The sequence below is a fragment of the Canis lupus genome, chromosome 29 (assembly GCF_048164855.1).
Source record: "Canis lupus baileyi chromosome 29, mCanLup2.hap1, whole genome shotgun sequence".
In the NCBI taxonomy this organism is placed as follows: domain Eukaryota; kingdom Metazoa; phylum Chordata; class Mammalia; order Carnivora; family Canidae; genus Canis; species Canis lupus.
Window position 1 is genome coordinate 6,074,990 of NC_132866.1, and position 14,137 is coordinate 6,089,126.

The 14,137-nt window shown below is 42.3% G+C and overlaps 1 protein-coding gene across 3 annotated transcripts in view; it reads right to left on the bottom strand.

Annotated features, from left to right (window-relative positions):
• Positions 1-2,158: 2,158 nt before the first annotated feature.
• The window catches only part of FANK1 (fibronectin type III and ankyrin repeat domains 1), a 78,072-nt gene continuing 66,093 nt past the window's right edge, over positions 2,159-14,137 (bottom strand). For all 3 annotated transcript variants that reach the window (XM_072804908.1, XM_072804909.1, XM_072804911.1), the window contains 7 exons: positions 13,868-13,942; positions 13,002-13,067; positions 6,322-6,487; positions 3,269-3,412; positions 2,644-2,721; positions 2,499-2,543; positions 2,159-2,396 (listed from right to left, as the gene is read on the bottom strand). In XM_072804908.1, coding sequence (XP_072661009.1) covers positions 2,343-2,396; positions 2,499-2,543; positions 2,644-2,721; positions 3,269-3,412; positions 6,322-6,487; positions 13,002-13,067; positions 13,868-13,942 — 628 coding nt within the window. In that variant the 3' untranslated portion in view covers positions 2,159-2,342. The remainder of the gene's footprint in view (positions 2,397-2,498; positions 2,544-2,643; positions 2,722-3,268; positions 3,413-6,321; positions 6,488-13,001; positions 13,068-13,867; positions 13,943-14,137) is intronic.

Below are 14,137 nucleotides of genomic sequence, written 5' to 3' on the forward strand. Positions count from 1 at the left end.
GAACTACAGAAAATACAAAGAAAAATAGATATGTAGAATGGTAACAAGGGGTCTTTATTCTTACCACCTACTACCCATGTCAAAGCAAGGAGACAAAAAATAAGTACCTGGAAGACCTCAGTTAATAATGTAATCAAGTGGATATGGATCATATTGAGATTCTTCAAACATACAGAATATGCCTTCTTTCAAAGTACCTCTGAAAAAGAAAACTACCTACACAGAACTGTATATAAAACTATATATATATATATATATATATATTTTATATATTAAGCCACAAAGTAAAACATTCCAAATGATACAACAAACCATGGGTTGCTTCTTTGGGAAAATTAAAACACAAGACAAATCACTAATCTCAGGAAAGATCAAAAGCACATATGCAAAGCATATGAACACAGAGAATCCAGCAGTCCACTGTAACCCATGAGATGATCTCAGAAATACAAGGATGGTTTGATATCTTAAAATCTAATCATTCATCAAATTGACAGATTTTCAGGAAATATGCCATATTAGGATTACCAGAGACTCTGAAAAGACATTTGAAAAAATTTAGTATCCCTGAGTTTTTAAATATCTGAGTAAGGCCAGAAACCACAGGACTTGAGAAATGTGAAGGCTATTTGTGGAAAATTAACCTCACAAACTTAGGACCTTATAAGCAGTCGTTGTTGGCTAAATTGCACTGCAATCGCAAGGCACTCTTAAATTTCAGTGGCTTACACCATGAGAGGATTATTTTTTACTTGCCCATCAAATGTCCATCTCTGGGTGAGCTCTGGCTCTGCCTCCAGACCCTGGACTAATGGGGAGCCTCTATTTGAGTCACAGCTGGTCTTGTGGCAAAAGGAAGAGACACATGGGGATTCTTAAAACTTCTGCTCAGTGGGGCAGGAGCCATCTCTGTTAACATTTCAGTGACCAAAGTCACCCCATTATATGGCCAGGGCTCCCATCAGGAGGATGGGACAATGTTGCCAAGAGTTCATCAACGAGAACTCTTGCCAGAGAGGAGGCTTGGGAATAGGATCTACAATAGACTGAGATTGAAATTAAGCTGAATGTCAACAATGACTGGGGTGAGGAGGGGCCATGGAAAGTTGTGACTATGCTTTGATTTTGAGAAAGATTTAAAAAGTCAATCTAGCAAATTTAAAGGAATACACATTTGTACAGATGGTAAAAGATTCATGAGGTGTGTAAAGAGAGGGCGATCTATGACCCACAGATCCAATTCCTGAGGTGGATGTTCTACAAACATAGAATATAGAATAAAGCTGAGAATTGCCAATATCAATACAATTGACTGCGCTTTTTCTCTGTGCCCTTTCCCCAAAGCTTTGGAGCTTTTATTGCCTTTTAATCGGGCTTTCTTTATGGAGAAATTTCCACTCCCGTGTGGACCTTTATAGCTGGTCTTCTTCTGGGGCCAAGTTAACCACTTTGTCTCTGGAGACACGAAATGCAGGTGATCTGCTGGTTCACTGGGCTCATTCTTACAAATGAGTTCAAGCTCCCGCACACGAGTGTCTCAGCTCCTAACCAGCTGACGTAGCTGTGGTTCCTTCCTACTTGTCTTCCAACTGTGTGATCAGCATCAAACACCTCTCCACTCTAGAGGCAAACTAATATATTGTCTTTGGCAAAGTCATCAGCGTGCCAGCAGGCTGGGTCCTTCACTGTCAGGGCAGAAGGGTATGCAAACACATTCTCAGGTCTGTTCAAAAAAGACTGACCCTCCACCAGATACCTCTAAGAGAGTGGAATCAGAGTCTTGAAATATGGGGGGGGGGGGGTTACTTTGATGTGTGGCCAACAGCTGAGGAGAAAACTTAACGCGTGGCCTCCTGGGCTTTCAGGAGGAGTGTCACTCCAGAAGGGAACACCAGCCTGACAACACAGCCTGGAAGGCCTGAAGTCAGGAGGGGAGGTCATAATTGAAAACACATGAGGGGAAGAATGTCCACAAGGTCCCAGAGTGGCTCAGAGGACAGCTTGGAGGGGGGACAGGGGCGGGAAGTGAAGAACCATGTATGTTTGTACAGCTCCAGCACATCAATATTTTGTTTCGTGTCTAACTCCAAGAGGCACAAGTGCAAGCAAACATCCCCACACTGCAGACGCCCAATGATGACACCACAGGCGCACGTGCTTAGGTAAAAAGATGTATTTCAAACTGGGAACAGTTGTACGTTACAAAAAGTCACTGTGAATCTAAATAAATAATCAAATGTATAGCCTCCAAGATGCAGAATTTCATTTCTAGCTCAACGGTCGCATTCGACTTTGTTTCGCTTGGGCTTTCGGAGTGAGTAGCGCCCTGGTGAGCAGACGGACTACTTCTTTGCCGCGTGGGTTTTTTTCCTTTCTTCCAACAGGGAGACCACGTTCTAGATCAACAGAAACAGGGGAGTGTAATCCAAGGTCTGCCGTTATTTTTTTTTTTTAAGTATCATAAAATTAGCCTTGAAAATCAGAAAGAACATCCCAACCTGTCTGTCAAAAACTCTGGCCATCTCTAGCACACCTTTGCCAAACTGAAAGTGAAAACAACAAAAATTATACACACACACACACACACGCACATATATGGTACTTTCTCCACCAGGGAAAGGCTTTAGATAAAGATTAAGTTACCTCATTCTTTACAGTTGCATCTGCCCCTTTGTCAAGAAGTAGCTGGACTAACTCCTCGTGATTATTTAACACAGCCACCTGAGAAACAGAAGACAGTGGGGTGTGAGGGAGTCTGCTGCTCCCGCAGAGGGCGAGGCCGGCGGCCAGGGTGGACCCCGTGCAGGCGGGCCTGGGGACGTCGGCCGGAGGCTTTCTCAAGAAGGCAGAGCCAGCCAGGGCCACCATGGCTTTGCACCACACATGTGTGCTCTCGCTCTGCAGCCATCCCAAGTGCCAGGAAAATGGAAGTGGAATCCGCCTTTCTCTGCGCTCCAATGACACGAGAAACACTAGGCCAGACCAGCACAGGAAAGCAGCACGTTCCTTGTTGGAACAGATCTGCTAGGATGCTACGATGGCCCAGGGGACTGGGGCTGGTAAGCTTTAAAGAAATAGTTGTAAAAAGACAACAAAAATATTGTAGTGACATTATCGTGCCTCTTTTAACAGGCCAGCAGGGAATATACAGGCAGCCAAAAGCCAGCGCTCGTACATGGCTAAGTTCACAAGAATTGCCTGATTATAGAAGCAGCTCTGACCTTAATTCCATACACAAAGCCAGGCTGTTTTCTGAAGAGTGGCATACCATCAGAGGGGTCTTTCCATCTTTGTCTTTCATGTTCACGTCCGCTCCAGCTTCAATCAGCAGAGAGGCTACCCTCTGGTTTCCTGAGACAGCAGAGACTCTCATGAGTGGGGTCCATCCTGAGCCCGTGTCCGCAGCGTCTACCTTTATGCCAGAGGAAGAGCTGCTCTTAGTCCAGTCTCTTTTCCTTAAAAATAGTCATCAGAAACTTATAAAGGAATATTTAGTTGCCCAAACTCCCCAGACTTGGAGAGCCGGTTAGGATCGAGGGGACCGTGCTAACATAACCCACGTTCACACGCGGTGAGAAGCTGTGTTAGGACTTCACAGGGTGCTGAGAGGCCCCAGGACATCCCACTGGCACCTTCACCTACATTTTGTTAAAATGGTTGAAAGATGGGGGCACCTGGCTGGCTCAGTCGGTTAAGCATCTGCCTTCAGCTCAGGTCATGATCTTGGGGTCCTGGGATGGAGTCCCATATCAGGCGCCCTGCTGGGGTGGGGGCGGAGTCTGCTTCTCCCTCTGCCCCTCCCCCTGCTCATGCGCTCACTCACACTCTTTCTTTCTAGTGAATTTTAAAAAAAAGGGGGGTGCAAGATGGAATAGAGAAATGAACCACCGTGCTCTTAGATCCACGAGAAGTCCCTACCTTAGTTTCTCTTAGTCAAGAGTCAAGGAAAGTCAAGAAACTTTCCTCCCTTTTTAAAAAGTTTATTTTGTTCACTGCTAAGTATCTCTTAAGCAGCTTTAAATCCTTTCTGGAGCAAGATGTTAATATGTAGCCACACTTGTCAACAAGCAGGAGAACTACAGGTCCAACAAACACAAAGCAACCAGATTTACTACATAAATTCCAATATGAAGTTAGCCAACCTAATACTTCTCCAAACTTAATCTGACTAGTAATGAGATGGCCATTTCCCAGTAATCCAGTGATTGAGATCTCTCAACGTCGTTTTAAAAGCCACATTCTAGAATAAGAAAATGTAAATGGTGCCTCCCCAGTTTCAGTGAAGGACTCACCAATCCATGAAGAATGACTCTAAATATATATACACGTGTGCGTGCACACACACACACATCCCTAATTCTGTTACAGAAGAATTACTCAGACATGTTAGTAAAACACCAGAATCGAATATCAAACCAAGAACTGCCAAAAGGTCCCTGGGATGTTTCAGGTTATTTATATGTATGAGATTATCCACTCGACATCATTAGGATTTGCAGTTCTTTCTCATGCAAATAACAAATAACCTTTGAGCAGCAGAACTCCATTATGTTTAAATAATAAAATCATCGCCTTGTTTTACATGGTGCTTTATGTGGTCTTTGGTGAACTTTCACCCCCATTTTCTCTTTGGGGGTTAAATGGGGTAGATGCTTTTATTGCTGGTCTACAGGTGATTAAACTAAATCTCAGAGAAATCAAAGGCCTTTCCTGAGGTCACGTGGCTCATTTGATATAGAGATGGTTCCCCAAGCAAGTCAGTCACTGTCAGTATGAAATTATGTTCAAGACTGGTGGCCACAATGCCCGGCTTGGGATCCCAGATGCCTCCTACCGGCACCCAAACATTGGGTGGCCCGTCTGCCAAGAACAGGGAGGCACTCCTGGTGACATCACCTATCTGCCACAGCCAACCACGGATATCTCTAGTGGCAAAATACATGTAGCTCTAGTGCTATTGATTTACCCACAAATCGGTGTGTTCTTATCTGAAGCCCAGAAAGTCTAGGTTTCCAAAATTACTGTATTTAAGTGTTCATGGCAGAGATCTGCCCTTCTTTCAGCAAAGGCCAAACTTCATTTTTCACTACAGAGTTTTACTGGGACCAAAGCATGAGCAGAGTTCACCATAAACCAAACAAGAAGACTGTGGCTCTTGCCACCACACAAGGTAGGTGCGGCCCCACCCTACCAGCGAGGCCCACGTGCTAATCCTTCTGACCTCTTATATGTCTCTCTAAAAGGGAAAAAACAAAAAACAAAAACAAAAACAAAACAAACAAACAAACAAAAAAAAAACAAGAAATGTAATAAAAAGTAACCACTGAGATTTTCCTTAAAGGGTTCCTTTCTTCAGCCTTCTGCTAGCAGCGGCAGGAAACCAGTGAGACCCCACAATTAAGCCTTGCTTTCCCCTCAATCACACTTCAGAGACAAGCTAGAACAAATCTGCTAACATCTTCCAGGAGACATGACTTTTCTCAATTTGAGTTTATTTTCCAGGTCATCAGTTTAATTTCTCCATACTCTACACCATCTGGCAGTCTCAATTAGGATAGCATTCTGCTTACCATTCCTTATTTCCATGCCTTGAAATTTTTATTTAACTTCTCTCAAGTCTTGAACTAAAGTTCTCAAAGTTATCAGCAGTCATCATAATTGAGCTAATTCTGTTTACTCATCTTCAAACAGCTACAGAAGTCCAAACAACGCCGGTTCTATTTGCTATCAAATCTGTACTTTCTGATAACGTGAAACCAAAAGGATACCCACATGCCCGCTTCAAGGTAAAGGCACGCGGAGCTGCTCTGCTTGTGATATGGTCAGTTTGCTCTTCAGAAAGGTTTTGCGAAGACTGAAATCTTTAAAGCAAACCACAAATAAAAATAGTCTAAGAGCAGTAAGAAGTACTACGACTGTAAGAGTTCTTGACATCTTGTGTCTGCAAGCACCTAGGATAGCAACAGGCACATGGCAGGTGCTCAGATTGAACAGAGACGCAATGAGTGAATGAACAGAGGAATAAACGAAGCAGAAGCATCATCAGTTCCAGCTCTGGATTCAGCAGGTTTTTTTTTTTTTTTCCTACACAAAACAAACCTCCATGATGATCTAAAGCCTCACTATCCTATCAATTCTATAATGATCTTTCTTCCCCAGGGCTTCAGGAACCTTCTTACTGATAAGTCAGACAACTTTCTGCAGCATTTTTAAGTTCAGCTAATCAAAGGCATCCACATAAGGCTGTTTCTCCCAAACCCTGTGGAATGGCGCTGCAAGGTCTTGATGCCACATGCGTGGCTGGGAAGGAAGATCCCGTACCTCACAGCCGTCTTTTATCATCCACTCGATCACACTGCAGTGGCCTCCATCTGCAGCCCAGTGCAGAGCAGTGCAGCCTCCTAGGTCTCTGGTCTCCCAAGAAGCGCCATGTCTTCGGAGATATTTCACAACGTCTAGGTGTCCTGCGTAGCACGCAAGCATCAGACTGGAATATGGAAGCAGCAGCAATAACTCTAAGTGCACTCACCAAGCTCAGGTCCCCGTTTTACCCTGCCTGGCTTAAACCAAGAAATCCTAATGTGAGTGGAAAACCATGAAAGTTATTCATATAAAATGTTGTGTCCAGGATGCCTGGGTGGCTCAGCAGTTAAGCATCTGCCTTCAGCTAAGGGCGTGATCCTGGAGTCCCGGGATCAAGTCCTGTGTTGGGCTCCCTGCATGGAGCCTGCTTCTCTCTCTGCCTGTGTCTCTGCCTCTCTCTCTCTCTCTCTCTGTCTCTCATGAATAAATAAAAAATAAAATGCTGTGTCCATCAACTGATGGACAGATAAACAAAATGTGGCACATCAATACAGTGGAATATGCTTGGGCCTTAAAAAGGAAAAAGAAATACTGATATTACGTACAACATGAATGAACCTTAAGACATCACACTAAATAAAAGCTGGACACAAAAGGCTACATATCGTTGGATACTGTTTACATGAAATGACCAAAACTGGCAAATCCATGGGGACAGAACTGGCAGTTTAGCTATTTCCAGGGGCTGGGGGAGAAGATACGAGGAGTGACTGCCAGTGAGTACAGGCTTCTTCCAGGGCTAATTAACAATGTTCTGGAATTAGACAGTAGTGGCAGTTGCACAGTTTTGTTAATATAGTCTTTAAGTGCTGAATTTTAAAGGAATGGATAAATTATATCTCAAACAAAAGGAATCACTGTAACTGAGTAAAATATTGGACTTTAAAACATCCATGAGTCTGTGAAGCTATTCAAAAAAAGAGGGAAGGAAAATACTCATCGACCTTATTACAGATGGCTATTAAGCCAATTCCATACTCTTAAATGTTGGTATTTAAGGAAAATAATTAAACATTTACTCTGCCTTTATGGAATAAAATGTAGTCCATCCTCCCTTGATGAGGGAAAGCCCTTTTCGTAGAAGCCTGCCAGCTAATCAATATGGGAGGAATTATGGAATCAGAAAACTCATATTTTTACAATTCCCAATTAAATCATTGATCTGGGTAAGGACCATCACTCGATGCTAAAATTCTTGGGTGAAAGGTTAACGGAGAACAGGATATTCACACCATGATTCCCGCATAGATTATTTGCTGATTTTAGTGGGAAACTGTATCTTTACAAAGGAGAGGTTTAGCTGCACCACTCTAACCAAATGATTAAACCTAGAATCACCAGCTGTGGGACAACATGCGTTCCTGAAGGATGTGGCTTGGAGCCACACCACCAGCTCTGAAGTGTTCTTGCTAAAAATGTTAACCTGCTTCAAATCAAACCTTTAAGCCTAATTTTAGCTTTATTGGCAATTAAGGGACAAATGAACAAGTTAAACATTGCCTCCACAACTAGGAGACAATGAAGCACCTCAAGGACATAGGGCATTCTATAGGACAATTGGTCTGGTCTCCTCAAAAAGGAGGAAGAGAAACAAATATTTAAACCAAAATAATGGATAGAGGACCAGACTGGAATAAGAGACTAAACAGAACCAGCTGCAACACATGAGCCTTAGTTGGATCATGGTCTCTCCCCATACCCCCAAGTACCTCAGATAGAGCCATGAAGACTTTCTAGAGGACAAGTGGGGAGACTGGGAAATGAATGACTGGGGCATCCATGGTGTCAGCGAATTAGCGTGAAGCGTGGGAAGTGTGATGATGATATGGTGGCTATGCAGGTTGATGTCCCTGTTTTTAAAAGATAACGTATTGAAATATGAATGGTAGAGGATTATAATGCCTATTAACACTGAAATGGGCAAGCAGGGGGGCAAAGCTAAGAAAAATTAGAGAAGCAAATAGGGCAAAATGCTGACAGCTGCCAAACCTAAGTGGTGAGTGTATAGAAATTTATCGTACTATTTATTCTTCCAATTTTTCTGAATGTTTGAACTTTTCAAAATAAAGAGCTGGGGGAGCGGGGCGAGAAGGCAGTCTTCCCAATAGGGAAATTCTATAAAGTCTCTGAGTGATAAATAGAGTGGGGTCCAGCTCTGAGGTCCAAGCCTGGGCTGGAATGGAACCTGATGTCTACATCTCTGTATGCTTAATGCAAATGTTTAAGGCTCCCTGTAGATGCATTGCTTTCTAGAGAGGCTATGACAATTTACAATTTTATCAACTGCACCTAAAAGTGTCTATTTTACTCACCTATACCAACACTATCTTTTAATTAACTATATGAAAGTTTTTAATTTTTTTATTACTGGCAATTTTGCATATTAATTTATTCCGCTATGAATTGTCTTTTTGTGTAAACTGCTCCTTTCTACTGTGTATCTTTAGGGGAGGGGGTGTATGTGTATCTGCTCTATATTAAATATGCCAATCATTGGTCTATAATATATTTGCAAATCTCTCCCCAGACTACCCTTAACTTTGTAATTAAGGTTTTAAAAATGTTTTATGTACTTTTAATCTCCTCAGTGATTTATTTCAGTGATTTTTCCTTTCCCATTATAAGATTAGACACACATATGCTGTGTTTTCTATGGTTCTGTCTTATACGTTTAATTCTTAATTCACCTGGAATTTATTTTGATGCATCCTCTAGAAGGCCAGAATTTAACTTTTTTTCTTCAAATAGCCTTTTTTCCCTAACCTCTTCCTCATTTGTTTGTGTTGCTCCCCGCGTCACATGTTAAGTTCTTACATATATGGAGACCTCTTTCTAGTTGATTCTTTTTTTTTAATTTTTATTTATTTATGATAGTCACAGAGAGAGAGAGAGAGAGGCAGAGACACAGGCAGAGGGAGAGGCAGAGACACAGGCAGAGGGAGAAGCAGGCTCCATGCACCGGGAGCCTGATGTGGGATTCGATCCCAGGTCTCCAGGATCGCGCCCTGGGCCAAAGGCAGGCGCTAAACCGCTGTGCCACCCAGGGATCCCTCTAGTTGATTCTATACATCTTTTTTTTCAATTATTTGTACCAGTACCTCACTAAGTACTATAATTTGATAAATCATTTTAATAACTGTCAAAAGCCGTTCCACATTTCTCTCCAACAAAATTAATAGCTGGTATCATCCATTTGTTCTTTCGGGTAAGTTTCGAGCCCATCATTTTGACGGGCTCCCAAGTATAATTCCATTTGAGGCTATACTGGATCTATATATTAATTTAGAAAAACTGAAAATTTTACAGTCTTCGATCTTGTCCATTCTGGCATATGGTATAGGTCCCTTTTAAATCTTTATATCTCTCAGTAATTTTTACAGGTTTTTTGACACAAATTTCTCATGGAAGTGAAATATTTATTCTATTTTGTTTCCCTCATTATATTTACTGATTATTGCTGTTATTTAAGAAACACTTTTTTGTTTTATAGCTGGCCACTATTCTCCTAAGCCTCCTTATTAAGACCAAGTATTTAAAAGTAGATTCTCTTGGATCCTGCAAGAAAGGAGCCAAGCCTCTCTTATTCTTACTCTACTTCATCTCTCACCAGGTTGATCAGCACTCCAAAATACCAATCATGAAATAACAAAATATAACGTGGAGTTACCATATGCCAGGCACTGCTTTACTTGTTTCTCTTGCATTAATTCATCAAATGCTCACAATTCTGTAAGTACCTCTATTACCCCTATCTTGGAGATGGGGCAATTGAGGCACACAGAGGTTAAGTGACCTGCCCAAGTTCATATACCCAGACCACAGAGGAATCTGGATTTGACATTGAGTGCTCCTGCTCTCAACCACTCTCATGAGCTTCACTCCTTACTTTGAAAAGGAATCTGTCAACACTAAGAATGATACTGGCTGATGGTCTGAGACGATAAACAACCTTTTATGATCCAATCGAAGGATTCACTCCAACAAGCAGAGGCTATCTTCCTAAGACATTGTACCAGGAACAAAAGCATCCTGCACTTTAAAAGAAAAGATGCTGAATAACGCCGAATTTTTGTTTTGCATCTATACACACATAGGTTTTCATCTTTGGTCTACTAATAGGAAGCATTAAGAAATCTCCTAATCTGTGGTGTCTGGAGGGCTCACTCAGCTGGTTAACCATCTCCCTGCAGCTCAGGTCATGATCTCGGGGTCCTGGGATCAAGTCCCACATCGGGCTCCCTGCTATAACTGGGGAGTCTGCTTTTCCCTCTCTCTGCCCCTCCCTCTGTGCACTCGTGCACGCATGCTCTCTCCCTCTCTCTCTCAAATAAATGAAATCTTTAAATGAAAAAAGGAAACTTCCTAATTTAGACATCCTAACCATCCTGCATGATCCTCCAAGTTGGGATGGAAGAGACATAAATACCTGTACATATATAAACATATGAACACTGCTCTTTCACTATCAGATTTCAGCAGTAAGATTATCCTCTGTGACTTTCCAAATACCCATCTGCTAAGTAAGTTATCTACAATCCTCACAAGCTCAGAGGCAGAACAGTCAAACCACAAAGTCTCTTTCATAGGGAATCCCTCAATAAATTTTCTAATTTCTTACATGGATATTGGTGGTCTCAGATTTTCTGTGTCTTGGGTTGGTTTGGGGGATTTATATTTTTCCCCAGAAACTGTACCATCGAAAAGCTAATTTCAATGAAATTATCACATCTACTAGTGTAGACACAGCACACTGCTTTTCTTTTTACATTTGGATTTCCTCTCTCACCACTGTTATATGTACCCTTCCAAAATTCTATTTTTTCTTCTTAAATTTCCAAAAATTTCCAACCACAGCCATGTACCATTTCTAAATTGATTTTTTTCTTAGATCTATGAGAAATTGGTTCATTTTATTATATAGGCCTTTTTTTTTTTTTAAGAAGCAGCCCTTACATCTTTTGCTCCTATGTTTCAATAATCTTCCGATTTTCTAATCAATTTATTTTCATTCTTTCCTCTTTCCTGCACCCTCAAAGTTTTTCTTTGTCCTTTTTAAGTTGGTATTGTTTTCAAACTTCTTGAGTTGATGGCTTGGCTCCAAATTAACCTAAGAGTTATGCAGAAAACAACTTTCTAAATGTTTTAAAATTATTTTAAGATTTTTATTTATTTAAGAGCAAGAGAGAGCATGAGCAGGGAAGCAGGGGAGTGGAGTGGGAGAGTGAGAGGGGGAGCAGTAGAGGAGAAGCAGAATCCCTGCTGAGCAGGGATCCCCAACTCAGGCTTGATCCCAGGACCCTGCAATCATGACCTGAGCCGAAGGCACTTAACCGACTGAGCCACCCAGGCACCCCAAATTTTAAAATTATTTCTTTTAATGTTATTTAAAACCTATTTCTCTGTGTGTTCAGAGAGTATAGCAGGTAGGTGTTCTGAGCTCAGAAACTGATGCTTTCCTTGTGGCCCACCAAAGTGACTAGTGTTTTGTTTGATGTAAGATTTTATTTATCTGAGAGAAAGAGCACAAGTGGAGTGAAAGGCAGAGGGAGAAGCAGAACTCCCCAACGAGAAGGGCTCCATCCGGGCACTCGAGGATCATGACCTGAGCCAAAGGCAGGCGCTTAACTGACCAAGCCACCCAGGCGCCCCAACCAGTGTTTTTGTAGCTACTCCTTAGATACTAGTTTGCAGGACACACACCTGTGAGCTGTATGTATGATGGGACTCTGAGGTCCTGGAGCAAAGCCGTTGTATTTTCTGTACTGTTCCACCCAAGCACCTACACATAGCCTGGCATATGGTAGTCATTCAACAAATACTAGTTAATTAGAATTAATCAGTTAAACCTAATTAGTTGACTAGAAATTATTTTTAGGTCTTTGTAGAGCATTCTCTCATCTCTCTAAATACAGGTTTCCAAGTACCATGCTCTTTCATAAACATCTCCTGTGCTTTCACCATAGGGAAGTTCTTGGGGTTGGTTGTATCTTTGATTGTGACTGCTTTGTGCTTCTTGGGGAACACCTAGGAGTCTTAGTTAAGAAAGTAAGGCCAAGGGGGATCCCTGGGTGGCGCAGCGGTTTGGCGCCTGCCTTTGGCCCAGGGCGCGATCCTGGAGACCCGGGATCGAATCCCACGTCGGGCTCCCTGCATGGAGCCTGCTTCTCCCTCTGCCTGTGTCTCTGCCTCTCTCTCTCTGTGACTATCATAAATAAATAAATTGAAAAAAATTTTTAAAAAAAAGAAAGTAAGGCCAAGTATCAGGAGAGCCCTTCAGGGGACCCCCCCCCCAAGTGTCCCAGGCACAGCCAAATGGCCAGCACAGGCTCATGATAACTACAGTAATAGCTGTCGGTTGCTGAGCCCTTAACATGGGTTGGGCACGGAGCTAGGGAAGGTAGGTGCTTCAGATCATACAGCCCACTTCAATCCCATCGAAGGAAGGAATAAGCGTGAACAAAACAAGCCAGACTTTGTCATCGACCTCTTTCCTTTGGTTTGTCATCGACCTCTTTCCTTTGGGCTACAGACCTGTCAAAAGAAGCTGCATCCGATATTTGGGTTAAATCAAAAGCCATCTGGGCACGAGCCTGGTAACGCAGGTATGGGGACGTTTCGGGGCATGGTCTACCACCCACCTGTCCTTGCCACTTCCGTTCCTCAGATTCACATCTGTGCCGTTAGAAACGAGGATTTTCACAAGCCTGAAGGAAACAAATTGGAAGGGAACTGGATACGCAGCTTTGATGATAATGCGGGAACAGGGAACAGCGCTATATGTAAGACACAGCTCCACAACTTGCTTTCCTGCCTTCAGAGGCCAGCTGGCTTCAAAGACAGGATGTTATTGAACCAGAAAACTACCTCTTCAACACCAAAAAAAAGGGGGGGGGGGAGTTTATCCCTCACATGAATTATTCATTGAAAACAAAGCATACCACATGAAACACATTGTACCATCAAGCTAATTCACTGTTGCCTTAATGACTGCTTTAAATATATTTCCAAATGGCAGTATTTAATAAAATATTTTTTTCAACATAGCACTTTAGTAGTTAACTATAAATATGACTGAAAAATAAGCTATTAGTATTTATGCTTCTGTGTGGCAGAGAGATAATGGAGCGTATCAGTGAAAATGATATCTTAGCAACCTATCAGGGAACTTTGTTTTCCAGAGTTAATATCCCTACCCCTTTCTTTTTTTTTTAAGAAATTTAAATTCCAGTAACCAGTTTTCCTGGGACATACAAAATATATTGCAAAACATAATTAAGTAGCTACCTCTCTTCCTCACCATAGAGTTAGACATTTTTACATTCTCTGCTGCATGTTCTAGAACTTCATGATTAAAACAGCTTGTTTGTGCAGCCCTTACAGTTTTGGAAACCGAGAGGAAAGGGGCCCTTGCACACCCCCTCTCCTTCCCATCCGTGTTCTGACCAGAGCTTCCGGGAGAAGTAAAAGGTTGGGCCACTCAGAGATGAGAAAGGAGGAGCCCTACCTGCTGTATCCTTTCTGGGCAGCGACCATCAGAGCGGTAAAGCCAAACTTATTGGGAACATCGACCTTCACATTTCTGGGGGAAAAACACAGAGAAAAGAGATTAACATGCTCGGCATGGCTCCCCAGAGATTCACAGTTGATGTCTCTTGCAGGACACAGGTGCCGAATAGGATTCATTTTCCCCGAAGTTCCAGTTTCTTCTGGGCCATTAAGTTTGTGTCTTAAACTGCCCTACCCTAATATTTTTAAAGGATTTAAATTCACAAGA